Genomic DNA, 27,957 nt, shown 5'->3' with positions numbered 1-27,957 from the left:
CTCCTCCCTTCCTTCCTCCTCCTCCTCCTCCTCCTCCTCCTCTTTGTAAGCGCCTCATCTCTTAACAGGATGGCCCGGTCGCGGTGCGGCCAATCAGGAGCATTCCTCCCCGATGCGTTGGCACGAGCGGCCCACCTTGCGGTCCAGCTTCACCATCTTGAGGACGGCCTCCTCGCGCCCGCGGCCCAGATGGTCGAACATGCAGTCGTGCTGCTCGGGGAGACGGTGCAGCATGCAGAACACGTAGCCTGTGGGGGAGGAGGGGGGAGAAAAGAGAGGGGTGAGGGGAGGAGGTGAGCCCCAAAAAATGTCCCGTTGTTTACTAAGCGGACGTCTCTGACTTTTTTTCCGAATGTGACAATGTGAATTTTTTTTTTTAATCTGCATTTGACGCGTGTGTGTGTGTGTGTGTGTGTGTGTGTGTGTGTGTGTGTGTGTGTGTGTGTGTGTGTGCGTGTGCGTGTGTGTACTGACCACAGCGACAGGAGCCCAGTTCCTGCTGCACCAGCTCTAGTTTGGTTTGGCAGCGGTAGCAGCGCCGGCGGTTCTTCTGCTTGGGCGTCCCGCGGGCCTCCTCGCCGCCATCCTCCTCCTTCTCGTCCGTCCGCGGCCGTTTCTCCGGCGTCTCCTCGCTCTCTGAGCCCGACGCTGAAAGTAAAAAAAGAGAAGCCGGCATGGGTTAGGATGTGGGGGGGTGAGGGGTCACGCAGAGCCACTGGCGGGAGGAGCAGGAGGCCGACTGTACCTGCTGATTCTCGGGGACGTTTTGTGGGTGTGCAGAGTGTTCCCTGGGCTGTTTCTGTGGACGACGTGCCTGCAGACAGAAGACAAAGAGACACGTGAGACGGGATGAATCCATGTTATTAATAAAATGCTCCTGTGAACTGATGATCCAGCCTTCAATGGTGAGAGAAAGAGGTTCTTCCCTTAGCTCGTTAGTGAAGACTGGCGACTGAAACGTCACATCTATCAGAATCTTGTTTTTTATTTATGTCTGTGAGTAAAATTTGAGGGTTACTTTACGGAGCAACTAAATCCCTTTGAAAGCCCAATAAAACGACGGAATGAACATGTTTACAACTCTTTGAACGCATTATGAGGGTTTTTGTTTTCTTTCATGTGGACATCATGAAAACAGAAGAAGAAGAACGCAGCGCGTGTTGTCCCATCTCACCTTCCCTCGTGCTGCTGAACGTGGGCGAGGGCTCTTCGGTGGGCGGCGGCTCGGAGCCGGAGGGCGGTGACGACGACAACGGGGATTGGCTACTGCTGCTCGTCTCGCTACTGAAGACCGCCGACTGGCTACTCGCGGTGCTTTGGATCGGCGTGGAGGTGCAGTCCTCCCCCGGCTGCTTCTTCTGGATGTCTGTGGTCAAGGACAGCGAGTAAGCGAGCGGGGGAGAAATGTAATAATAGGACAGAGGGGGGGGGGGGGGGGGGAGAGGAAGAGAGACGGCACAGAAAGTGAGTCAAAGTGGTCACATCTGTGTGAGGTGCAGAAACACAGCCTGTAGCGAACAAGTTATGAATTAAGAAAGCACGTCTCATGCACATGCATTTGGTTTGTCCGTTCTGGGCTTCTGTAGAAACATGGCGGACTCGGTGAAGAGGACCCGCTCTGCTGTGTGGATGCAACGCGATCATTCTACGCTCACGTAGGAACGATTCTTTGTTTCAGGTGATAATGGAAACATAGTTATGAATATTAGATCTCATTTCTGCGAGTAAACCGCCCTAAATCCTTCACACCGGTGCTTTAAGAGACGGGCGCTGAAACGCAGCGCTTAATCAAACTGGAGGTTTGGAGAAAGACGCGGTCACCTTGGAGCCGCACGTCCGTCCTCTCCGACAGAATGATAATCTCTCAGACGATATCCACCCGTGGGGGAGATATCGTCTACGTCTCCCCCCTCCAGGGAGGGTGAGGGAGGAGGTCAGCCTACATTCCCCGGTTTCTCCTCCACATGTGGACTAACCCACTTCTGCTCAGCCTCTGAGTACCGAGTCTATTCTGAGCGCCGCTGCCGTCTGTGATGCTCCAGACTCGGGAGCCCTTGAGGTTCCGTTCTGTCTGCCGTACTCGCTTTATGTAAGCCTTGAACATCGTGATGGAGTGAGACTCTTATTTCCCAGAATGACTTCTTGGCATATTTAGCATTCCTCACTTATATCAGCTGGCAAACCGAGCCTGAAGCCGCGTCTCTGGCTGTAAGCGTGGATATCTATATCTATATCTATAGATATAGATATCGAGCTAAGAACGGGACACCGCTCAGCCTTGCTTCCAATTTTACCCAAAAACCCATTTCCCCATGAGGTCAACGTGAAGTCTAAGGGCAGAGCGGGACCTCTTGGAGTCCGGTATCCAGCTCTTATTATACATCCCCCCGTGAGGCCGCGGTTACACCCGGCAATCTTGGGTTTTCATCAGCTGTAGCTTAACGGGACTCAGACAGCAGAGGGCTCAGCTGTGCTGCAGCTCTGGTTCAGAAGGAGGCTTAAGGCCACCTCGGTCATGCGGTCCGGCCGATTGGGATCGCAACGAGGGCACAAGATCCGACCCCGGAGCGGACGGACTCGACAGTAGAGTCGCTTTGAAAAGCATCTTACATGTGAACCATTAAAGTGAAGCACAAACATGCCGACATCATGACGGACGTCTCTTTCTTTACTTTTTCACTGGAAATACAGAGAACAACTTACCACCGAAACATTTGGAGCAGAGGTTCATGGTCTCGCTGGACCTGAAGAGAGAGAGGAGAGAGAAAGAACGTCAAGGACCTCCTCAGACTACCGGCTTTGCTCCACAACATCGTTATTCATGACACAAACCTAAAGAGACCACCGGGGCGTGGGCAGACGAAAAGAGATGCTGGACAACAAATGATTCACGAGGATAAATCATCTGTTGCGTCTCTTTGTGCTCCGCCGGTGCCGGTTTCAGTGCGGCTCGACGTTGGAAGAACATATGAAACACGGCACGGCCTCGAAAACAAACACCGGCCGCTTCCTCCCAACATCTCGCATGATAGTAATACATCACATCCTGAGCGTCGAGCATAACATCTTTCATAATCGCTCCTAACGTTTCATCTCAGCGACCTTCTTTTCTTGTTTGCCACTCGAGGCCTTTGTGTCAATAAATCCTCCGGTGGGACGACAGGAAGTCTCAAGAGGACGAGGAAGCAAATGGCTGGCTGTAAAAATTCACTTAAGAAGAAGCACACGGTTGTAATAAATCGGTTATTTTTACTATACAGTTGTTATTGATTCATTTTCTGCACTGCTAGTTCCATGCAAAGCAGGAGCGACCAGGCCGAGTCCCGTCATCAGCGTAGACTTCTGCACACACACACACACACAGTGCAGCTTTATACTCTCACACGGGTCACCCCGCAGTTATGTCTTAACGCCCACACACACACACACACACACACCTCTGAATACAATGCACGTGCCTGCAGGTGATAAGCCCTGAACTCAATCAGCCTGGAAGCGCTAACCGCTCAGCTCAAAGTACAGCTGAGGCTGACATGGTGGAGGCCGAGGGTGACAAAGGCCAGCTAGAGATGACAGGAAGTGCGGCTTAGTGTGACGCTAGCCGGGTCACATCTGACCGTCGAGAGCCGGAGCCCGATCACGCGGCCCCCGGGGCCTTTAAAGGCTCGGCTACGCTGCATGCTAGCGGCTGCCTGGAGGCACATGTGGGGGGTGGGGGGGGGGGGGGGTTGGATGTGTAATGGATGTTTCACTTACAGTTAGGTCCTGCAAAGGCCTCTGTCAGTCAACCTGATTCAGTCATGGCTGCACAGTGAGCCAGCCTACTTGTTCAACAAAAACAGAGTATTGTTTTTAAACTTTTATTTTTGGTACCGTGGCAGAGAACCACACGGACACAGGGGGGGGGGGGGGGGGGGGAAGCATAGTCAACACACAGAGCAATAATGTGAACAATTCACGTTGAGAGCATCGGCGTGACGGGCAGTTGGATAAACTCGGCGACCTTCTCGTGGTTTTCAAACATTTGAGCTTTCGTGGTTTTGTTCCCCGGGGTCTTCTCGGCGGAACCTTCTCCGACAGGTATTTCCCTTCACCTTCTCTCTCGGGCTCTCTTTTAGAACGCTCACGCCGTTTTTCTGTCAGCTGGGACTCGTTCAGATCACTGTAGCTCTGAGCTGATGCAGCAGGTCGAGACCCGGCAGAACCCGACAAAAGATGTCTCGTCTCTTGAACAAATGGCTTGTTATAGCAGCTTTATTACTATAATAATAATCAGGGTTCATGCCAATTAACGTCCATGAACTTTGAGGCGTATTTTAACAAACCGCACAGTCTCCTAAATGCTAAATCAAAACATGAGAAAGTTGTGATACAAACACACGTCGTCATCGCTGTGGCTGCAGGGGACCATGAAAAACGCCGGCTTGTGTCCATGGTGACTTGTAGGCGGGGCTTGATATTCAGGGTGATTTAGCAGCTGAATTGGTTCCTCGTTTGATGGAATAGAGGGAAGAACTGCCGCCGGCTGGTTTGTCACCGGGATGAAGAATCCAGTGACGGGGGACGGGGGGGGGTTTGACAGTTGATGCAGCAGCAGGCCGGTGCTTCGCCCCATTAGCGTGGCTAGCTAGCTAGCTAGCGCCCCATCGGCCATGTTGGAAATGTCAAAAGTTTTAGGACACCGAAGGATCCTGGTTTGTCCTCAAGCCGTAGAGTTACTAGTGCAAATGGAGACGCAACTAATCGTCATTCTCCTGAGCAAATTGTGCAAATTGACAAAAAAAAAAGTTGACCCTTTCTATTGAGCAATTTTTGATCCAAAGTAAATCTTTCCTCGAGCCGAGAAAAGTTATTTTCTCAGAGCAAAGATCTACCAACGCCAAGATTCTTTTAACAATCACAGCAAAAATGTCAATAAAAACAATCCTGTATTGCCGAATAGTCTGATTTGTGTGACTTTACGTAGAGAACTGCTGTAGGTGACAACAACGTACGAGCTGAACACTGAGAATCCTCGACCAGCAGACCTGACGGGAGCATTTGGTCACTGCTGTCGACAGAAGTCAAACACGCTGAGGTGCTTTAAACACAACTTGTTCATCAGATAGCAGCATACAGAGTGTGTGTGTGTGTGTGTGTGTGTGTGTGTGTGTGTGTGTGTATAACAGAAAACAGGCCTTTAACCTTGAACCGAGGCTGCGAGTGTTTTCAATATTTCACACATTCGGCAACACCAGAAACGTCTGTGACGGCATGAGACGACCGGGGAACACAGGAGCAGCAACACAGAGATACGGGCAGATCGTTTCATTTTTTTAATTCTCAATATTAAAGGTTGTCTACGGCTAACCTACCGGAACACACACCTCAAACCGATCTCTGGTGCTTCTCAGGTAAACGTTCCAGTCGGATAACACGTCTTCATCCACAGAGGAAGAACCAGTCAATCACACCCGCCTGCGTACACCTGATGTTAATATTAATTTGCCTTTTTTAAAACGGACAATAATTGCGATCTTTGTGGAAACTTCGTCACGTAACAAGAGTGAATACAAAGAAGAAGTATTAGTGCTTTGAATTAAGCACAATCCTGCTTCAACCAACACAAAAACACTGCGTTTATAATTCATAAAAGAGCTAAAAAGGTCATTTAATCCTTCCAAATGCTAAATGTGACCTTACTGGAGTGTCTCCCCGAGTCCCTGAGAGGCCTCGAGCTTCAGTGACATGTGTGAAGAGGCTGTGTGGGACGGGCTGACACACACACACACACACACACACACACACACACACACACACACACACACACGTCACCTGACATTGACAGGTGGGCTACTGGTTCCAGTTTGCTTACTGGGCACCACAAAATGAAGGCAATGGGGGGGATGGGGCTGGAGGGAGGGAGTCGGTTCCCAAATGACAATCATATGACAATGTTCTGTAAAAACAGGAGGGGGGGGGTATTGTCTTCCTGGTTGTATTTGACACAGTGGCAGTAGGTTGACACCCTAAAAACATCACTAATATTAGAGTACAGGGGTTTATACTGTGTCAGCTTTATGGTGTTCTACGGTGGTTAGTAATATTATATCACTATTATATATATATATATATATATATATATATATATATATATATATATATATATATATATATATATATATATATTGTGTTTGTTTTGAGCTGCTTTAGTAACAACCAGCAGCCCTACAGAGAGGATCAGCTGTTTGATGTAATAAGGAGGTTTAGTGTGCAGTCATGTCTCCTATGAGGTAACACGGGAGACATCAGTGAATCACATCCGGTATGCAACACACTGACTGTTAAAAGGGTGTGAAATAACTCCATAAGAACTGCTGGATAAGCACTGCTCTGGGTCTGAGGGTCGAACTAAAGTGTCGGTCGTTGTAATGTTGCTTTTCTGTGAGGTGACCGGAGATAACGGCGGTGTGAGGGGGTTTAGAAGAAGGAACCTGCTAGCGATAAATCATGTTCTATCTCGGGGACGTCAAAAAAAAAAATGCCTTTAATACACAATGTAGCGCGATTTAAAGAATATCAGCCCGGGTTTGGCTCGATAAAAGTGGGTTTTTAACACACGTGGAAATGGTGGAAGTGTAGCTAATTTTCTTACGCTATTGGTTTATTAATTAGAGAACTTCTCCCAACCCCCCACCCTCGGCCTGCTCTACAGAACAACAACAATGGGTTTGGACTAGTTGGATATATTTATATATATTTCCTCCGGATTGACCTTTTCAGGGTTTTAATCTAGTGTGTGTATCAGGTTTTTAACTCTTACCCCCAAAATCCACAGGGACACCGTGGAGGTAGACTCGGAGGTTTGCTTCGTTCACTGGTGTCTCCCATGACTTCCAACACAAAAAAAAACAACGCGAGGCCGGGGATGAGTCCGGGGCCTTGTCGAAAAAAAACCAATCCAACACTCAAGTTAAACGAAAAAATAAATGATAAATGTCCCCTTCTTTTCTTTTAAAGTCCACGAGTCGGTGAAAAAAAAAAAAGGTAAAAAAACCCCATCCGTTAAGTGGAACAAAACGTCTCAGTTTGAACGGGAATCATTGAACGGCAGCTCGAAGCTATCAGCTGGACGCTCGGACGTTACGACCGACGAACAAAAAGAGGTGGAGGGGTGGCGTCCTGGTGTCGCGACACGAAAAAGCTCTAAAAAACCAACTAGCTGTCCACCGATATGGATAAAATCTACTTACGTCTGTGTTAAGTACGCGGCAGGGTACGTGAAAATAAAAAATAAATACATTAAGTAAGGCCTCCCCCTCTTTGCCGTTAGTGACCACCCCTACTCACACGTCGCTGGTGCGAAGTACGCTGGGCCGGAAACGCGTCCATCAAAACCAGAAATGTCAATATTGCCCAACGAAAATGAAGCCAAAGACAGGGCCACAAAAGTGACATTTAAATGCTATATTAGGCGACTAAAAGCCGACAATAGTTACAGAGTAAACACTCTGTGTCGCTGTGTTCACTTAAAACGAGTAGAAACACGGAATGTGTAAGAGTTAAGCTAGCTTTCATCACTGGAATCCGTTTTTTAAAAGACACAACTCTCATACATTTGAAATTAAAATGAAATAATCTTAAAATGGGATTATATCAAACTATTATAAGTATCATCAGATAATACATGTACTCTTCTGAGCAGCATAACAAGCTGTGAACACAGCCATGACATATAACCTCATAAAGCTGACACAGTGAAGGTATTAGGAAAGAGTTGCAGACACATTTGATTTGCAGCCATGTTTTTGGGCGACGAAATGAACTTAAGTGTGATATTCACTCTATTTTAAGTTCAAATTTGTTCTCCACCAACCTCCCGAGGGACATATCTGGCTTTTTAGATGTCAAATGTTGCTCACCAAGAGTGGCTTATCTCCTCAGTCTGCTTATTGGAGCTGGAGACGTAGCATACAATGCTTTTATTCTTTGAAAACATCTGCCTGCTGCAGCTGGAAACCACAAACAATGAGCTGAAAGAGCAGTTTGTCACTACAAACGTGGATGTAAACATATTAAGTACAAATTAATTTAGGAATATCAAATGAAATAATAATAAAACTGGATCTTATCCCAGGACGGAGTCTTAAGGCTTTTAGTTGAGGATATAAACAAACAAATAAGCAGTTATTCAAATGACCACAAACACCTCATCCTGAAAATGGTGGGTAATAATACTGCTTATATGATTGGTGATTATATCTGAAACAAGACCCACAAAAAACCCTAATTAAAGTGTGACTATGTACGTATACTGTTCATCAGTTCATCAGTTAAAATCCTGTCCTGGTCCTCGGTCGTTGTTCTTAAGAGTCCGGGACAGAAGAAGGGTAATAATTTAAAAGAGACAGAAGCAAGACAAAAAGAAATACAATTTGAACTTCAAAATTAGACATTTCTTTTAAATGTTTCATGACAGTCAAACAGCTCCGTAGGCAGCATTTACACATCAACATGTTCTAAAGAGCTGCCGGAGGGGGGGTGGGGGGTGTCAGTGCCACGAGGGTGATGAAAGCATGTCGACGGGTCGGTCACCACCGCTGGTCTGTGGCAGACGACGCACATCACCGTACTGCTCGTATCAAACACCTCCGCTGGGTTCTCCTCACGGCAGCGATCCAGCCAAGCAGACGGGGGTGAATGAACCCTCACAGCAATCAACGCTATCGTCAGTTCCCATATTCACATTTTAGACAGGCATGTTTTGAACAAGAGGCAGTGAAATATATATATATATATATGTATATATATATCAAGTAAAACTATACACATACTTAAAAGTGAGATTGGGTCGGGGAGTGTGTTTCTCGACATTACAATGTAACCTGAACAAAGCCCTGTTTCAGTTATCTGGTTGCTTATTACGGAAGACTTCATCCGACTACGGGAGCTCTTCTAACATGAGTTATAGAAACAACAGTGGGTCACCAGGGTGGTTCACTATCACAGGTTATTCAACATCAGACAAAGTTCTGTTTGTTTTGTTTTAAAAGGAGTTTTTCCAAAGTCAAAAGTGCAACATCAGGACACAACTGAAGCAAACAGGAAGCTGCAGCACTGATGGATTCATTTCAAAATAAACCTCCAAAAAAAAACAAAAGCAGATGGATCCAAGAGCAAGGAAGCGTTTAAATTAATTTGACATATAAAACAGAAAGTTACATAATCCAGCACTCCAGTACTGTACTTTAGCTGTAACCTGTATATGCGTGTACTCGAGTAAAATAAAGTGCCGACAGCAGCTGCTCCTGTGTATTAACGCTCTTCCTTTCAGCCCTAGTGCATACATCATTTGGTCCGAGCCCAAAAATAATTCTCACAACCCAATTGATTTCCCCAAAGTCATTTGTGCTAAACTATCCAAGGGCTTAAAAATGCTAAATCAACACTTAACTCTAGATTAGTTTTTTTTCCTTGAGGTATGAACTTTAACCATTAAAAAAAGTCACACCAGATTTTGGTTTCGGGTGCGAAAGCCCGTCAACAAATACTCGACAGCGATTACTTCATATGCAAATGCATAACTGGATTAAGTGCAAATTGCATACAGATGCCCCCAGAATGCATTTCAGAATGCATCGGCTCCACAGCTTTGGCAAACCTCTGAAGAGTTGAATTCCAAACTTTGAAAAATACTTCGACTGCTACTCGGTTATTAGCGCGATGGTATGAAAAGTGAGTAGAGTCGTTCTCAGACGCTTTCTTTAAAAAAATAGCTCGTTTCAGGAGTAAAATCCGTCTCTTTAGGAAATATGAACGGGTAAAATTCAAATAGCCCCCCCCCCCCCCCCCCCCACACACACACACACACACACACACAGGTGTTACTGCTCTTTGGTGGTACAGTAGAACCACGCTTCAGTGTGCGCCTCGTCTTTGGAGAAGTAAAGATTCCACTTCGATGATTTCAAAAAGGACAAAAAGAAAAACTTGAGTCTCAGTAGCTTAAAAAGTACCTTCACAAAACTGTGTGAGCCGTTGATGATGCAACACCAAACCCTCTGCTTCAGGACTGGAGGACGCTGCTGCTGCTACAGACACACCGGCCTCTAATGTTGCACTCGTGACGGAGGGACCACGCGGGCATTGACGACGACACGATCGCCGCTAGCAGCGCGGTAGCGGCGCGGTCTGGGGGGATGAAGGCTGTGCAAAATGGCATTCTGAGTGTCTCCCGCTCCTCTAGACAACCTCCTACTGATGGGACTGGGAGGACGATGAAGACGGGGGAGAGGGCTGGGAGGGCAGCAGGCTGTGTGTGCGTGAGGGAAGCTGGGGTCGCGGCTGCGGGGAGGAGGACCCGGAGTCGGGGGGTTCGGGGCCCGGGCTGCCTTCGTTCACCTCCGTGTCCACCTGGGCCGGACACTCGAAGTGAACACAGTGGAACACCTGAAGAGAGATCAGAGTCAAACGCTGGCGGGAGGAGATCGATGCTCGAGTCTGCTCGTTGGTGAAAGACGATCTCCTTTAAACTACCAGCCCCCCGAGACCTGAGGTACTATTAATATTATATCATATGAAATCAGTTTAGGTACCCGGGGACCTTTGGCTGACACAGATTTAGTTCAAATGTATGATTTAGTGTTTCCTGTGTTTTCACCTCATTAGCAGTGTTGTGAGTCCCAACGATCCGGATGAAGGAAGCCGGCTGCTTCTCAAACTTCAATGTCTGCCACGATCTGGAAGAAAACATTCAAACACAAACATGAGACATTAGGATTGTTTCTCAGTTTACAACATTAACGTCTGTTATGATTACGCAATGATGATTATATGATTATATTTGAGACATCACAGTTTATCATGAATTGGTTGATTTTTAAGAATTTGGGCAATCTCGCTTCCATCACGTCTTCTTTCAGACTAGTGGAAAGAAAACACCCTAAATACACATCTAGGTGTTTGTTTTCCTACTTTCTCTGTTTGCATCTGTAGATTTCTTCTAAATTCACCAGACGTTAGCGTTAGATAATGCCTCATTTGCATATTTAAACATGTAATTTCAGAAAAAAGAACTGCCTTAATGTCAGTAATCACCTGGGAACGTTCTGTGGTTATGTCTGTTAGTCTGTTCACCTTGTTAAATGTTTGACATTAAACTGAGGATGTTCTGGTCCTGAAAGCTTCAAATCTGGTCTAACGACAAGGACCACAGCAACTCTATATGTGGCTCAACGTTCCTCTATAAGTAGAGAAGGTGCTCCTCTGTGCTTCTAAAAGGTCTAGAATTAGTGATTCATTTCACAGTAACAACATTCATTAGAATATAACAATATTAGGCATTATGAAAACAATGCAAACCTGTTTTTTTTAAATCAGAGTGTGAAGTTATTGAAGATGTCTACATCAAAGGTCTGACACTCACCGACATGCCTGCCTGGTGCGGTCCACCACCTTCGTCCACTGCTGCTGGTTGCTGGAGACCTCGATGTAATAACTGTAGGAGCGCTCGTCACAGTCCCACAGCAGCAGCCTGAACAGGAAGAGGAAGAGGAAGAGGAGGAAGCATTTACCCGTTTTGGACATAACGATCTTCAAAATGCATTTCCCCAGTTTTAATCCTGTGTCCGTGTGTTAACTGTTCATTCATCTCTCGTTTGTTTTTCTTCAGTAAAACGGTTTCAAATGTTTGACGACCAGAACAACAATTTCATTCAAGGGAAACTCTGCCGTCTTTACGGAGTTTTGCAAATCCCTCGTGTAGCCGAGCACACGCTCACAAACGCTGTTTCCCCGTGAAACACGCCACAGTGCACAACAGACAGACGTTAAAGTCAGAATGTGTAACTCTCTTTTTGGTTTTCAAAAGAATTGTTTTATTGGGGGTTACAAGTGTGAATGAAATATATTTTTCTTTTCTTTTTTAAATATCTTAATGGGTAGCTTAATTGATAAGAATGAAGGATAGGGATAAACAGGCTGAATAAAAACACTACTACTACCTCTACTACAGTCATCAAACCCAAAGAACAACAATTATGAAACAATTATAAAATAGTTATTTTAAAGTTTAAGTCTCAAACAGCTAAGATACATTTCAAGGAACTTCAATCTCCATGTGGCTGAGAAAAGAAGAAGACATGCCACCGTTGCTCTGTTAGCATCATCACCGTGTTTCACTCCCGCTGGAGAAATGAAGCCGTTGAGCTGCTTGGCTTTACTCGTATTGTGACGTGGTCAGATCTACCTCAGGGATCCGATGGAGTAGGGCTGAGCCAGCTGGATGACGATGGCTCCGGAGCCCAGCTGGTGGCAGGTGTAGCCGGAGTCCCAGTCGTAGTTGCGCGTGTCGCCGTTGAGCAAGGCATTTCTGCAACGGCTCACGCCCTCAATGACACTGGCGCACAGCGCGATGGTCGCCACGTTCTCACCGGGCACTGCAGACATCAGGCGCACGGTCACACACTTTGTATGAAACTGGTCTAGCGCACTGCTTTTAACCTGAATAACTTCAACACAACTCCTAAACCAGACATTACAAGCAAACAGAGGAAAGCTGGATGTCTGAAGCCTATGAAGTGAAGTTCAGTTCTTAGAAACACTGCAGATTACACATGTAGAGAAGAATAGGTGTGTTTCTGTGTCTGCGACTTACCCAAAAGGCCGTTCTCCAGGGTAAACGAGCGGTTGGTGAACATGCATTCAAAAGCCACGAGGTGGAACACCTTGTTCACGGTGTTGTGTGTTCCCACAATGCGAACGTACCTGAGATACAAAGAGCAACATCGTGAAGGCGGGATGTATCGCAACGCTATTGTTTTAGACAAACCTTTATGGAAAGCTTGAGTCATATGTTGTGACGTCTGTTTGGATGTTTACACACCGTTATCTCAAACCATGCACGCCGTAAACACATTATCTCCATTCTGGAGTCTCCAACTTCACCTTTATTTGTGCAACAAGGTGAAAACCAGACACCAAAATACTGTCTGAAATGTTAGAAAATATGCTTCTCTGTCCTCTGCCAGGCAAACACAAGAATACAAACAAAATCAACTCCAGAAGAAACCGTAATACACAGACTGTTAACCCTTGCTATGAACAGGTTAAGACAAGTGATGGCACAGACGAGCCCTTTGTGTTTGGTAAAAACAAATAGTGATTTGTTTTGACTCATCTCAGCCTGGCAAGATGTCAGAACACCAGAAGAGGTTGAACTACCTGTGAGTGCATGCGTTTCTTATTTATGAGCCCTGGTCGGGGAACGTTCCACCACAGCTCGAGCCGACGGATGATGACTGATGCTGGAGTCGAATGGATTCGTTCAGCTTACCTGCAAACTCGCGGCGTGAAGTACAGATCCTGCCAGGAGCGGCAGAGGTACTTTGTGTGGTCCACAACACGCACCCAGTCCAGCTCATCCATAGACACCTCGATGTAGTACGAGTAGGACCTGAAGTAATCAAGGACGATGTTTGAAATCACACAAAGTCAAAAGCAAACATTACGAACAATCAGACACGATATATTAGATTCTCACTACACCATTACCGTGGCCAAAAGAATTCATGTTAAACATATTATCCCGATATCTATAGAAAACTAAAATGATCAGTAAACTAATTGCACTGAAAGAGTGTAGGGAGGTGGAGAGTCTGTAAGCCGAGCTGTTTATATATAACATGATTTAAAAGGTGCTGTTCACGTCATATGTGTATTTTTAACATGGCATCAACGTGTCATTTTTAAATATCACATATTTTGCATACTGTACGTCTACAGATTAAATCCAAGCCCTGCTATGTTAGTCCGTATCTTCCCGTTGGCTTGGGGGAGACCAGCCTGTCTTACCGACTGTCTCTGTCCCACAGCAGCAGGCGGACGTGGTTGACGATGGACGACTGGCCCAGTTTGACCTGGATCCCGGCCCGCCCGTCGTCCTCGATGGGGTGCCTGGAGAAGCCGTGGTCCAGGTCGTAGTTCTGGGTGTCTCCGTCCAGCAGCGCCGACTTCAGCTCCCCTTTCATCACCTGAGCTCCGTACTTCATGGTGGCAATGTTCTCCTCCGGGACTGAAACCAGAGCAGAAGAAATGTGCAAATGAATACATGAAAAACCCAGGCATAAACTATACAAAATGCTTGATGTGATAACAGTGAGGGTAGGAGCACTGACTCAGCATGCCCCGGTAGTTGAGGTCCATGTTACGGCTCTCGGAGCGGGTCTTGATGGCGTCCAGCAGGTTGTCTGGGCTCAGCAGGCCGGACGGCCGCACCACGTTCAGCATCTCCGTCAGAGTCATGAGCGGCAGCCGCACTGCCGACATCACTTCCTGGGTGTCGGCCCCCTCCTCGTGCTGCCGGCACCAGCGACTCAGCGCCTGGAAGATCTCCTTCTCGCTGGCAGCAAACGAGTCCCGCCTCATCACGGTCAGCAGAGCCGTCTGCAAACAGGTACTTTAACTTTAACTTAAGTCAAAAATACCAAACATGCAGTGATTACAGCGTCTTAGTTAGTATTTCCTTGTATTCCAAATCCCTGTAAATATAAATACTATGTGTTTTTTTACCATTGACCAAACAAGCAAGTACTTTTTTTAGGCTCTGAAAATGATATTTTATTGGTCATTAGTTATCAAAAATGAATGGATAATAGATTAATTGAAAAATGAATACGTTGAGACAAGAGCGGATTACTTGATTACTAAAATAAGAGTGAGATGCATCTATACTGGTTCATGGAACAAGATGGAGTCAGAGCTGCAAACATGGGAGGAAGAATATCTTTGTCTGGGCACGTCATGTTTATGCGTCATGAGCTGAGCTGAAGTCACACGTTAGATTTATTGAAATGTTCCAACAGCCGTCAATAAATCAAACACCCGGATAAAAGAAGAGAAATGAATCTGGTATCTGTGGCTGTAATAGCGGGACTGTAATAAGGCTTCCTGCCTTCCTGTGCACTCTGCATGTGAGCCCATGGCGCGTCACCGGAGCCTTCCGGCTGCGAGTAGTAAAAACAGCTGTGTATGTTGTTTATGTTCATAATGATCATTTTGGGGTAGTGTCGTTGAAGGAGGCCTGAAGAGATGTCGACTTGGCGACTTTCTCGCTAGATTTAGCGACTTTTGGAGCTAGTGACGCTAGCTTCTCTGACTGTAAGAGTTGGCAACACTGGGCTGGGTTACTCGGTTGGACACTTTCATAAATCTACCTTTCTCTTGCTAGTTTCTCAAAGTTACCAGCCACAGCGTTGAGTCTCATTTGCTTTGTCTGAAGCATCTGTATGGTAGAAATCACTTACCTGCCACTAGAGGTATCTCAGATTTATGTTACAACAACGGCACACATGAGATATATATTTCACAATGTATGGAGAAAAGAAGGCTTCCTTAACGTGAGAATGAACCAGACGCAATACTCATTACAACTCTTCACACACCAGTCTGTAATCCAGCTACCTCTCACCTTGGAGAGCATGAGGAAGCCGTCAGAACTCAACACTTCGGGTCCGTGTCTGTCCATGTAGGCGCAGCAGGCTGCACTGAGCGCGCTCAGGGAGTACAGACTGGCCACGTCAAAAACCAGGCAGACGTTGTTGGTGTGCAGGACAGTGCGGAGGAACTCGGAGGTGGAGTCCTCCAGCGGCTGGAGGCCGTAGCGGTGAGCCAGGCCCAGGAAGTCCAGCAGCACCTCTTCCCGGGCGGAGCTGAGGCTGGCCCGACCCGTGTACAGGTAGTTTAGCAGCATCGAGAAGGCTTCGGCCCGCGTCTCCTCTAAACGGACCTCCGCCTGGGGCAGGGACTCTTTCATCCCACCGTACAGCAGGGCCCTAAAGGGGCCAGAAGAAGCAAGAAGGTAATAGTTTATATGTTATTCCTGTGGCCATGCTTTTTCTTACTCTGCAAGCTTTGGACCGTCCCAACCAGCTGCCAGCAGTCTCACAAACATATGGCAATACATTCTGACAAACATAATTAATCACAAAAACTGGCAAGGCATCATGGTTGTATATGTAGTGTCATATGTATATCTAGTATTAAATACTCCTTGTGCACACAAATAGAGACTACACAGGTGAACCATGGGGGTTTGAGTCATTAACTCATACCTGAAATAGTGACAGCGAGCTGCCAGGATGACACGGTGCGCCGGGAACCGCTTCCCCTCCACGACGAAGGTGACATCACTGTACTCCTCTCCGAGCACCAGGGCGCCCAGCTGCTCGGACAACAGGTGGATGTGGTCGATCTCCGACACGGAGGCCAGTGGGCGCAGAGGGTGGCTGTTACTCATGGTCCACGGCTGCTTGAGTTACATCTAACACACGAGGAAACATGTCAAAGTCAAGGCACAGCACGGAGCTAATTAGCTTAATTAATATGGTAGTTATTACTGTACTACATATCAGAGGTAAATATTGTACTTTTTACTGTACTACGACTCAGATGTACATATTGTACTTTTTACTGTACTACATCTCAGATGTAAATATTGTACTTTTTACTGTACTACATCTCAGAGGTAAATATTGTTTTAAAATCACAGCTAGCTTAATGCTAACTAGAATGCCTTGGAATCTAACGACAACCGTAAACACACGTAGTAAAGTAACATTGGGTTACAAAAACCCAGTATTTGTCCGTGTACGTTGCTCACATTTCAGCTAAAACAACGCAATGAGCACGTTTAACATGCTGTGATAGCGATAACAAGCTAAAGATGTTGAGCTTTCTTGTTTACAGCCGACATTTGACACCGAAACAAACGTTAGCTAACGCTAGCTAGCTATCTAGCAGCGCACCAACGGTTCGTTTTCATTGTTCATTCGTCGTTTTAAACTTACCGAGCAGCTCTCAGTCACTCCGTTGTTCAAATAAAGATGATTTTTAAAATAATAAATAAAAAAAGCGATTGTTTTTTCCCACTGTACACGAAAATTAAGCACCAAATACACAATCCTTCCAACATCACATCAATGGAAACTAATTCTGGGTCAACGGACGTCAACTTCCGGTTCATCAAACAGTTTTCAAAATAAAGGTCCCTGAGGCATTTATTCTTCTTTGGTTGTTATTTTCCGGAAGTAGGCATCCTTTAAGTGGCTTTACTGCCCACTGCTGGATTTAATTGCAGCTGTTATCACATTTTGTTACAAATAATCCGGTTGCTTTTAACAATTAAGATATCCCTTTTCTCCTATCTTTAGTCCTGACCTCTCCTCCTGTAGTCCTGCATTCAAAGATCTTCTTTCCTCTTTATAGTTTCTTGCATGAAATCAGAACGTACCAATAGTGTTGCCACTGTTTGCTTATTTCCCTCCAAATTATGCTATTCCCCTCCAACTTTAAAATTGTGATATTTATTTCCGCGTGTTTACTTTAGTTGTAGTTTTACTTTATTTTGCCGTGTGAACTGTTATGTGATATTCACAAAACACCTGTCAGTACAGCGACATAATGAATTTAAATGACCGTAGAGTAACTCAGCTCATTAGATCCCTGTGCCGAAGACCAATTATTCCTGGACGCAATTAATGTCGATGAAGACCTTCTACTACAGCTGACTTTATGCATCGTGCATCTTAAAGAGATGTGCATGATCCACTTCCTGTTATCAGTGGTGTCATTTCCTCATCATGACTTTCTTCCTTTTTCATATTCTTACTCTTATGTGCACCACTTGCCTCTTACTGACTCCATTATAGTGATTCAAAGATACTGGATTTCCACAGTGTTCACTCATTCAGCTGTTTAATAACTTTGCTTTTAATACACTGATGAAAGGAGACATACATGTTAAAATCATATAACAATAAAAGAAGAAACTTGGAAAATAAAGAAAAACATCATGAGAAAATCAGCAGAATTGCTCAAGTTTGATAAATAATTGCTCATGAATAAATTACAGACAATACATGTTATTGAAACAACAAAAGCAACTTCCTTACAATAACCTAAGATTAGCACTTCCATCTCTGAGCATGAGAGCAAGTTCATCAAGCTAAATGTGTAATATAATATGCTCATTTATGTTTTAAGCAACCACCCATTCACATGTTGAGATACTACTTCCCCTTTTTACATTGAGACACCAGTGACACTTCACCTCCTTCTGAAAAGGAAGATATTTACATTAATCCATCCAAAAACCATCAACAGAGAAAAGCAGAGATGAGTTTGGTTTGTTTGGTTAGGTGACGGCAGCCTAGAGGTTGCTGGGATCAGCGGAGGAAGCTTTCACGGTCGCGTATGTCACCGCATCATCATCAGCATCATCATCATCATGTTTACTCCGGCCCTGACAGGAAACAGCACAACGTAAATAACACAACAGGACGAGGTGGAGGAACCCACCACAATGATGTACGACATGCAAAGCAGCATCAATGATGTCACAGAGTAAAACACAACATAAAAAAGATCATAAAAGAATCATCATCATCACACTTTACAGCATATTGGAACACACAAAACAACACAGCGCACAATGTAACACAGTGCAACACAACGTGTGTATCATCAGTGTAACCAATCAGAGAGCTCACCTGGGCTTTACCGTTGGTCTTCTTGGTGAAGCTGACGGAGGCGTAGGAAACACCTTCTTCAGGATCAGCCTGCACAGAGAAGACACCGTCATGGCCGCTCATTAACATAAACACATTATAACAGTAAAAATAAGTTATTTTGGGGGGGGGGGGGTGGTTGGATTTGTAACTTCCTGTTTTACCCCACGTTCTCTTCTGATGAAATCCAGTTGCATCATCTAACTTCCCTTTTTTATCTTTAATGCACACTCTCACACTCTCAAGACTGTAAAGAGTGTCAGATTCAATTATATTTCAGAGGAAAAACACACATTTCCAATACATTCTCATTTCGTCACACGCTGGCGTTTTGTCAGAACCATGGCGACACTTTGTAATGCACCGGGTAGCCCAGCGCCCGGTTACAGTAAACCTGTGGTTAGTGTTGTGAGTGAGGCAACAAGACCACTTAGTTAGGTTTAGGAAAAACATCATGTTTGGGCTTAAAGGAGCTGTATTTTTAACATTCAAAGCATTAACATAGCAGTAAACAACTATTGTCTATGTAAGGATAAAGTTCTCCGTCTGTGTGTGTTGTTATCAGAGCTTCTCCTTGCTTTGTCTACATAGTGCCAGTCGCAGCGTGCTTTTAGTGCACCCACCCTCAGGTTAACAGTGTTAGCTCTGTCAGCACTTTAGCCGTAGTTTGCACTTCTAGCGCAGTTAGCATCGTTAGGCAACTCGCTGTTGACATGTTGAGAGCCGTTTGGAGGCAATCAAAATGCTCCCAATCTCGGATCCTGCACTTAAAATAACTGCGTGAACTAAGTAAAACGTAAACAACGTAACATAAGTACAGAAAACACGTCACAAACATCACTAACTAAACCTTGGGGAACAGACTGGACTCGAACACCGGTCTCCTTGTGAAAGTTAAAAGTCCTGTGTGTGTTTGACCCATCCACCTCCCCTCCCTTTAACAGAATAAGAGAAGAGACTCCAGCAACATACGGCTGGCTAGTTAGCTCGGTAGCTTGTCCTTCGGAGCGGCGGGGACTGAGGCAGAGGGACCGCCGTTGGCCACCAGCCCGCTGTTTGGCTTATTTTCTGTAACTAGTGTAGCATGAAAGCATGGCGGCATTAGCAAGCTAGCGAACTAGCCAGCTGTCTGCTAGTTAGCTAGCTAGCTTGTTAATTCAATGCTTAATGCTACACTGGTTACAGAAAATGAGCCGAACAAAGTTGTCGCTCATCTGGCGATAGTGATGTGCTTTCCTACGCGTTGACAACAGTGTGTGGGTGGAGCATTAAGTTGTTGAATATTGCTCATTTACTTTGGCTCTCGGTGTTTCGTAACGTTACTAATCCACTGCTCGTTTTAGTCGTTTCTACAAAACCTCACGTCAGTGAGTCGGCGACTCGCTGTACGTTTTTTCAGCAAACTCCTGGAGCATTTTCTCTGAGCGTCTAATAATGATGCGGATGGGTTTACATTGCAGTTACTTAAAAGCCCGGTGCGTCTCATACAGACGCCGAGAGGCGGGTCAAAGCGTTGGTATTTGACGCTCTGTGTAGCGTTGTAGCATGTGATCTCACCGTGTCCTGGCTGGTCTCTGCAGCAGGGTTTGAGGTCAGCCCCTGGACAGAAAGCATTTTACACTTCAGTTAATTCACATGTTGCCAGGTTTCCAAAACAAACAAGACCTGTGCTGTTGTAGTTTTAGAGGCTGCAGTTCATGCTGTTTATGGCTAAATAAGAAAAGCATAAATTAGCTTTGGGCCCCTTTGTAGCTTTTCCTCACTGCTGCTGCAACCACTTTGTTTTAATACAACACAGGATGTACTGTTTATCTGTTCTAAGCTATAAAATCAAAATGTAGGGTGAAGAACAGTCTTTTAAACTCACGTTGCCGTCCGTCCGTGTTGTGTTCCCTGAAAAGACAAAAAAGGTGGTTGAAAAGTTATACAACGAAAATACAGTATTCTCAAGTTTCATCCATTCTCTCACCTTTAGTTCTCTTCCACTTCATGAGAGCCACAGTGATTATCAAGAGTGCTACTAAAACCACAGCCACGATGATGTACCACCAAACTGCAAAAGATAATACAAATGTTTTCGGCATATTGTCTGCAGCTTTCTGTTCTGTTGAAAGCAAAAACTTGAAAATTAAAACGTTTGGTGCAAAAACTGGATCCAATGAAAACACATCTGCAGAGATGTGGTTGAAAGTTCCACAAAAATACATAAAGACACATAAAATGTTGAGTCACTACTTGTAGAAGAAGTCGTGGTGTTGGCTGCTTTAGTGTCGTCTTCAGGTGGTGTTGACTCAGTTGCTGCTGTTATTGTGTCTTCACCTGAACACATTAACACAACTCAACAAACTAAAGAACTTACAATACGTGAAACAAAGTGATCATGAGTGACTTTAATGTTCTCACCTGTTTTCTCACCTGAGGGAGAATTTCTGAAAGAAAACTGCTGCACTTTGTCACCTGTGGTCACTTCACACTTCAATGAGTTAAACCTCGATGTGTAAATGAAATGAGAAGTCAGAAACGTCAGAGAGGCGTAGCAGGTAGACTGTGATGGCCTCAAGTCTCTGTTGTTTTTATCCACATCTTGACCCTTCAGCAGCCACTTCACTGTGTGTACACATTCTAAATATGTCGACACAGAGCATCTTAACGTCACCTCATCATTGTCCTCGTGTTCAGTCACTGGAGAAGATGGAGACATTGTGAGAGAAAGAAGAGTAACTTCATCACTATAATCATGATTATTATAATGTTTCAGTTTATTGTTCTGACAAGACAGTTTGAAAACATCATGATGTGAATACTCACTGGTAACAACAGACAGATAAACCAGATCATCTTCACCTAGAAGTCGTCCTGATCTTAACTGTCTGCAGTCATAACGACCAACATCTTCATCTTCATCTGTGACATTCTTTATAACCAGAGAACATTTCTCTGAAACACTCAGTCTGTCTGATTTAGCTTTGGCTGCTTCAACAATCTGACCATCTTTAACCAGATCTACTCCTGGTCTTCTTGAATTAGTGAAGAGCCACGTAGTAGTGTCACAGTTCTCTTGATCATCTATCACATTGTTACAAGGCAAAGTGACTTCATCTCCATTTCTGACAGTGACGAAGGGATAACGTTGTCCTGTTGCTGCTGCTGAGAAGATGAGAGAGAAATAAAAAGAATAAAGAGAAATAAAAACATGACTTTTAATGTCAGTGTGAAGATCATTTTAGATTCAACAACAGTTTACAAATGTGCCTCATCGTTGGTTTCTAAGAGTTCATTAAACTCACTATTCACCTCGATGGAAAACAAACACACTACTCGTCTGTCTTCTTTAAATGAAGGTTAGGTTATAAAATAACATTCATGATGTTAATAAATAAGCTTTTGTAATGTTTCTGTAGTCATATACACATTATATGTATTCTTACCTGTAAACTGAAGCACCAGAATCAGAAGTAAAGAGGTTTTAATCCATCTGAATTCAGACATGGTTCCTCTCCGTCTCTTGTCTCTCTGCTTCTTCTACTCGTCTCTGAACTTGTTCCGCCTTGAAGACGAACGTTGAATCTACTTCCTCTGATTAGTAAAGTGTCACTTCCTCATCCCTCCGTTCTCTCATACGTCACTTGTTGCTTTTTTTATGCAGCACTTATGACCGACATGAGCAGGTGTGAAGTTCACACTGACATCAAGTATCTGGAATTGGGACAGTGCACATTAATACAACATAACTGTAAATGCACCAGAGTTAGACAAGAGGATGTTTGTTCTCTGTAGTCTCTGAACAGATGTTACAAAATCGCCATAAAAACAGAATTTAAAATTAAAATTACAAAGTTATTCATCATTTATCCTTCATAAGCATGCAGAAATAATAATAAAAGAATAGAGAATGTTAATATATTTATCTTGTGACTCTCTGGAGGTGCCGGCCCTCTAGTTTGAGAAACACTGAATATAAAGTATTAACTAACCACAACCAGTCGTACATGTGTCGTAAAGCTCATGGTGTGTGAGAAGCTTATGGTTAGGTCTTAGGCAGCAGCTAGAGACGCCAAACTTACTACAAAGGTGCTATGGTGTGCTAGGAATACACACAACAAGTTTCAGGAGGCTAGCACCAAGTGGCCAAGAGCTATACACCATCTGGGCCTCTTCACCATTTATGATGAAGGGGATTCATTACCCCTTCTGAAGGTCCTAGAAACTCAGGCCTGGTACCAATCAAACTGCAATGGCCACATTAGGGGGGGGGGGGGGTGGGGGTAGATTCCACTCACAAGTCTCTAGGACCTTCCTATCAAAAGCAATTCCAAAAGGGTCCATGAAACTGTGGTTATCATCCCTTATCCTGGGCTTGGCCACGCCCCCAGCCCAAAGCAATGGGAGTCTATGACAGCTATACCAAAGGAACAAGCTAGAGTCACCAAACTTGACACACACATGCTCTGGCTTAATACCAACACACACAGCAAGTTTCAGGAGTTCTAACACCAAGTGGCCAACAGCTATATACGATCATCATGCCAAAAGTCTGGTATCCTTGCTATTACCTAACCCTAACCCCTAACCCTACCCCTAACCCTTACCCCTAACCCTACCCCTAACCCTTACCCTAACCCTTACCCCTAACCCTTACCCCTAACCGTAACCCTCAGGCTCAGATTTCATAGAATCTGCAGTAAGACTTTGATTCTGCAAGCAGAGTGCTATTCCCAGCATTGGCCAGCAGAGGGAACTCTAGGACCTATATATTCCTTTAAATTTGACCAATGTAAAAGTGATAATAAAGTCTCAGAAATGGGCCCCAGAGACTCCAGATTGTGGACACACATTGTGGGCTTGACCTACGACGAGGTCCTGTTGCTCAATCCCCTTCAAAGTATCTAGAAAGCGAAATTGCCTGTTCGAAAATCCAGCGCCACAATGGGGTAAGGTTCGCTTCCAAGAGATGCCATAACGACCAGCTCTATGCAGCTTGCTGCCTCAATAGGGAATGTTTTATCAATTTGGTTTCTCATCACCCAATATTGTACCAGACACACAGCGACGACCTCAACAGCCCAATAAAGGACAATATATGGCTCGAGATCAGCAGCAGCTGGGATACGATGAAGATGGTAATGAAGCTGATCTGCACTTTGTCGCCCGCGGTACTCTTCGCACGTTCTAAAAAATAACAAATAAGAAGAGACCTTCTGTGTCCCGATGTCCGGTCGCCAACATAAGTAACAACATAGTTGCTTGTTTGTTTTATTTTCTTGATCGCAAGACATTGATCTACTCGTTAGTATAATCTATCGCTCGAATAGCCGTCGGTTTTAAAGTCTTACATGTTCTGCCCCTGCTCAGAGCCCAACAGATATAAAGCTCTTCTCAAACTCACGGTCGTTTAGGACCGGCTTGAAGCGGGGCTTCCCCAGGTCTCTCTTAACTGTAGAAACGGATGTGAGTATATCTATGTGTGTGCAAAAGTTGCATCAGTCGTGTGCCGTGCTGGAAATCCTTCAACTTACCACAGGGGCTGAGAGATCTCCCCGTAGAGGAGACCTCGCTCTTGGAGCTCCGGCGTCCCCGAAGAGATCGGGAAAAAGAGTCGTCTAAACTAGTTAAATCTTTACTTGTTTATTTCGTCCAATTCAAAGTATATTTATTTTGGTTCATATACAGAGAACAATTGATTAACAAAAAGTTTACAGAAAAATCGAAAAAGATTAAAAAACCCTGAACTCAGTGAGCAAGCTGTTTTCAAAAGTCCGGAGATTTGAAAATTCAACTCTGGATCCACTGAGGGAAAGGTTCACCCCCCTCTTCAAAGCCTTCCTCATGAGGCACAACATGGGCATGGGAACCCCCCTCAATGCTAGTCATGTTTTGATGGACAGATCGTTGTCTAACACAATGACCTCCTCTGGTACTCAGGACGTTTGACACACCGTGCTCACTGGTTGATATTTATACTCCGACACGTACTCCTCATTGTATGTTTTCAACAGGGTGCAGTGATACATGATAATACACCAAAAATAAAAGATACAAAACACAATACACCTTTTTGCCCAGCGTAAGATTAAGAATAGAGTATTCTCAAATATACGTACTCTTCTGCATGAATGGCGCCCTTGTCCTTAAGGGGCAAGAACGCGGACCATTGCCTTTTACGAGGTGAACGTAAGGCCGAATGGGACCTAAACTGAAGCCTAGAGTGAAAATAAAAAGTAAAAAATGTGTGTGTTGGCGCGGTGGCGCAATGCTAATGGGAAATGCCGATGTCAGCAGATACCTGTGCCTGTGTGAAGTCTATGTGTGTGTAGTCTATGACCTGAGACTGTGTATCGTTCCATGGCAACGCTAACCACGATGCCTTCGTTGCGAAAACATAATCACCGAAGCACACCATCCTGTTCTGTCACTTGAAAAGTACCTTTCATACGCAACAACGCGGTTACCTGGAAAGTGCCTACAAGCCCTCCAATGACCTTGTGTAACCCATTACCCTGTACGGTGGCTTGAAAGTCGTATGTGTGTGTGTGTGTGTGTGTCGTAACCGCACGTCCGTGCAGCTGGCGCCATCTTACAAGAGACATAGAGCCCTATGCCTCTCTAAGTTTTGTTTTTTGTCATTTTTATTCATTGTTCTGCTAAGCAGCAATACGCTGCCTCTAACACCTGATGACCAGGGCAGTCCGTCTAGAAGGAATTTAGAATTTTGCAAATAATTCTGCCCTTCTAACAACTTCAAACATTATATGTTGGTCACAGAACGTGGCTAACCACAACAGCTAGCGTTAGCATCACATTGGGGGTCTGATTAGGTCATGCGTTGTGTAGTTATCGTTAACATTTGTTGTGACAATTTTCTTTTTCTTATTTCCAATCTCTAACCACTCATGTAAATCACGACGAGTAGATCAGTGGAGTCTGATGGAGGCAGACGTGTTGGTCAAACTCCATCAGGAGGTCTGATGTTTTCATAGTTCACTGTATCATCTTCTCCATCATAACGCACCTGTGAGAAACAACACAACACAATCAAACCCACACTTTCCAATCCCACTTCTGTGATCTGTAGGCGTCCACTGCTCCACACTTATCACAAGGAAAGAAGAACTAAAGTAAAGACACACAGTTCATTAGAGTACACTTTGCTTTTAGCTCTAAAAAGTCTCCCTAACCCCCACATTGTCTTTCCACATTACTGTTGATGCTTTAAAGTGAACACAGTTCACAGTTGAGTCAGCAGACACTCATGTAAACACTGAAAGCTTTGGCAACATCTTTAGCTCTGTTAGCATCTTTAGCTCTGTTTAGCATGTTAGCTGCTAGCCGCCGGCTCAGCTGTCTCCCTCATTGAGAGCCATGTGGAGGCAATAGAAATGCTCTCTAGACAGTAAAGAACCTTCAAAGCCACTAGTGTTACAGTGATAAAATACTGTATAACAGAATGTAATGAAGAGTGCTAACTGTACAAACAAAACATTTCATTATTAGGTTTTAAGAACTCACAGCGATGTGATCCATCTGTGTTTTCTTCTCTGAAGAGACAAAAGAAAGAGTCGACTTTAGTTTCAACAGTAAAAATCATCGTTCATCAAAAGCTCTTGTAAATAAATTGTTTCTCACCTTTAATTCTTGTCCACAACTATTATTATGAGTGCTGCTAATGCAACAGACACAGAGATGAACCTCCACCAGCCTGAACCAGAGTGAAAACATACACAAATATGTTGTTACAGCTTTAAGACTTACAATAAACTTTATTCACATTTAAATACATAACTATTCAAAAAGACAAATAAACAATAATATAATGATTTAATTCCTCAAAATTAGAAAAAAGGCAGTTTAAACCCGACCTGATTAAACCCGTCTATGTTTTAATTACAGAGAAAAAAAATGTTTCTCTTTTTTTTACCTCAAAAATATAAAAAAATAAAAACAGTAACAAATAATTTTTTGGGTTAATTGTGAGGAGAGATAAAGACTGACAGGATTAACACATGAAATGTTGAGTCACTACTTTGTGGTTTTGGTGAAGCTTCACTGATTGCAGAAGTTGTCGTGGTGTTAGCTGCTTTAGTGTCGTCATCAGTTGGTGTTGACTCAGTTGTTGCTGTTACATTAGAGAAACATTAGAGAAAAGGCAGTTTAAAGTCTATGACTTTATTTACAGAGAACAACTTGCACTCCAGCAGTTTTTATGCTTTCACTGACATCTCAAAAAATGAATAAATAAATAATTTATCGATCACTTTCTATTTTTAGCATAACAAAGAAAAATCTAAATTGTGACAAATATATCACAAAAATAAAATAGTTAAATGTGAGGAGAGATAAAGACAGGAAGAGAGATTCTAGATTAACACATGAAATGTTGAGTCACTACCTTGTGGTTTTGGTGAAGCTTCACTGATTGTAGAAGTTGTCGTGGTGTTTGCTGCTTTAGTGTCGTCTTCAGTTGGTGTTGACTCAGTTGTTGCTGTTATTGTGTCTTCACCTGAACACATTAACACAACTCAACAAACTAAAGAACTTACAATACGTGAAGAAAAGCACATGTCAGTTTCTTTCAAATGTTCTCACCTGTTTTCTCAACTGAGGGAGAATTTCTGAAAGAAAACTGCTGCACTTTGTCACCTCTGGTCACTTTACACTTAAATGAGTTAAACCTCGATGTGTAAATGAAATGAGAAGTCAGAAACGTCAGAGAGGCGTAGCAGCCAGACTGTGATGTCCTAAAGTCTGTGTTGTCTTTCTCCACATCTTGACCCTGAAGCAGCCACTTCACTGTGTGTACACATCCTACATATGTCGACACAGAGCAGTTTAAACCCGATCTGATTAAACTCGTCTGTAAGAGCCAGTTTGTATTCTGAACAGTTTTTTGTATTTTATGTTTATTGCAATAGCATGTGTTATGCCCTTTAGAATGTTTACCATATAATATAGGTAATTAGTAAAGGTATTTGGTCATGTAGTAGAATGGGCTTCAAATGTGTGTTTTTGCCCTATTAAGATAAAGGCTCCTCTATTCTGTCCTGCTATTGGACAATAGTTGGTTGACTCCTTTAAGTAGGTTTTCAGTGCTAGTTAGGTTTTGATGAAGCAGGATGTGGAGCAACAATTTTTCTGACCGCAGAAGACCGCAGATTAAACGACTTTTAAGTTAGAGCCAGCAGAAGGTCAATGTTTTAGCCACAGTTATTGCACAAGGACTTTGTTTGTTTCTTTTGTTTACATCGAAGAATAAAACTACTTTTAACTACGAGCGACGTGCCTCATGGGCAGCTTCATGGACAGCTAACAAGACAAGTTTAGCCTGCAATAGCTCATGGTGGTCTACGCGAGCCAGAACCCTTTACATCCTGCAAGAAGTGGCCAAGAAGGACGGTAAAATAAGCTGCCACTACACCGT

At 44.2% G+C, this 27,957-nt stretch overlaps 3 protein-coding genes across 6 annotated transcripts; all 3 read right to left on the bottom strand.

Moving 5' to 3' along the window:
* Positions 1 to 54: 54 nt before the first annotated feature.
* Positions 55 to 7,258, bottom strand: zfand3 (zinc finger, AN1-type domain 3). The gene is made up of 6 exons (XM_079180167.1): positions 6,803 to 7,258; positions 2,704 to 2,744; positions 1,175 to 1,366; positions 746 to 814; positions 475 to 648; positions 55 to 248 (listed from the first exon to the last, which is right to left on the bottom strand). The coding sequence occupies exons 1-6, from the start codon at positions 6,868 to 6,870 to the stop codon at positions 94 to 96; spliced, it is 699 nt and encodes a 232-aa protein (XP_079036293.1). The 5' UTR covers positions 6,871 to 7,258; the 3' UTR covers positions 55 to 93.
* A 2,612-nt stretch (positions 7,259 to 9,870) lies between these two features.
* On the bottom strand, positions 9,871 to 16,956 carry btbd9 (BTB (POZ) domain containing 9). The gene is made up of 11 exons (XM_079180458.1): positions 16,824 to 16,956; positions 16,089 to 16,297; positions 15,446 to 15,809; positions 14,154 to 14,421; positions 13,831 to 14,050; positions 13,313 to 13,432; positions 12,635 to 12,744; positions 12,227 to 12,416; positions 11,405 to 11,512; positions 10,640 to 10,718; positions 9,871 to 10,428 (listed from the first exon to the last, which is right to left on the bottom strand). Exons 2-11 carry the CDS (start codon positions 16,271 to 16,273, stop codon positions 10,234 to 10,236), a joined length of 1,839 nt encoding a protein of 612 aa, XP_079036584.1. The 5' UTR covers positions 16,274 to 16,297; positions 16,824 to 16,956; the 3' UTR covers positions 9,871 to 10,233.
* Positions 16,957 to 17,719: 763 nt separating this feature from the next.
* On the bottom strand, positions 17,720 to 22,103 carry LOC306711558 (uncharacterized protein). 4 transcript variants are annotated; one of them, XM_079180553.1, is made up of 9 exons: positions 21,971 to 22,103; positions 21,351 to 21,689; positions 20,946 to 21,224; positions 20,778 to 20,861; positions 20,512 to 20,595; positions 20,410 to 20,435; positions 20,100 to 20,141; positions 18,525 to 18,593; positions 17,720 to 18,277 (listed from the first exon to the last, which is right to left on the bottom strand). In XM_079180553.1, the coding sequence occupies exons 1-9, from the start codon at positions 22,029 to 22,031 to the stop codon at positions 18,185 to 18,187; spliced, it is 1,077 nt and encodes a 358-aa protein (XP_079036679.1). In that variant the 5' UTR covers positions 22,032 to 22,103; the 3' UTR covers positions 17,720 to 18,184. The 4 variants fall into 4 exon arrangements, with proteins under 4 accessions (XP_079036679.1, XP_079036682.1, XP_079036681.1 ...); XM_079180556.1 differs by having other exon boundaries at positions 18,525 to 18,580; XM_079180555.1 differs by having other exon boundaries at positions 20,958 to 21,224.
* Between the last annotated feature and the right edge of the window lie 5,854 nt (positions 22,104 to 27,957).

This window comes from Pholis gunnellus (assembly GCF_910591455.1).
Source record: "Pholis gunnellus genome assembly, chromosome: 19".
Taxonomy (NCBI): domain Eukaryota; kingdom Metazoa; phylum Chordata; class Actinopteri; order Perciformes; family Pholidae; genus Pholis; species Pholis gunnellus.
This window is presented reverse-complemented; position numbering and strand designations above follow the sequence as displayed.

What these genes read in the sequence shown, in the direction of transcription:
- zfand3 (XM_079180167.1), bottom strand. Translation starts at nt 6,870, where the DNA reads ATGGGAGACACCAGTGAACGAAGCAAACCTCCGAGTCTACCTCCACGG. An exon ending in CTGCTCCAAATGTTTCGGTG is followed by an intron (nt 1,367 to 2,703) that starts GTAAGTTGTTCT and finishes CCTTGACCACAG; the next exon opens with ACATCCAGAAGAAGCAGCCG. An exon ending in ACTGGGCTCCTGTCGCTGTG is followed by an intron (nt 249 to 474) that starts GTCAGTACACAC and finishes CCTCCCCCACAG; the next exon opens with GCTACGTGTTCTGCATGCTG.
- btbd9 (XM_079180458.1), bottom strand. Translation starts at nt 16,273, where the DNA reads ATGAGTAACAGCCACCCTCTGCGCCCACTGGCCTCCGTGTCGGAGATC. An exon ending in GCTCGCTGTCACTATTTCAG is followed by an intron (nt 15,810 to 16,088) that starts GTATGAGTTAAT and finishes TGGCCCCTTTAG; the next exon opens with GGCCCTGCTGTACGGTGGGA. An exon ending in TTCACGCCGCGAGTTTGCAG is followed by an intron (nt 12,745 to 13,312) that starts GTAAGCTGAACG and finishes TTTGTATCTCAG; the next exon opens with GTACGTTCGCATTGTGGGAA.
- LOC306711558 (XM_079180553.1), bottom strand. Translation starts at nt 22,031, where the DNA reads ATGTCTGAATTCAGATGGATTAAAACCTCTTTACTTCTGATTCTGGTG. An exon ending in GAAGTGGAAGAGAACTAAAG is followed by an intron (nt 20,436 to 20,511) that starts GTGAGAGAATGG and finishes TTGTCTTTTCAG; the next exon opens with GGAACACAACACGGACGGAC. An exon ending in CAGAGACCAGCCAGGACACG is followed by an intron (nt 18,594 to 20,099) that starts GTGAGATCACAT and finishes TTCTCTGTGCAG; the next exon opens with GCTGATCCTGAAGAAGGTGT.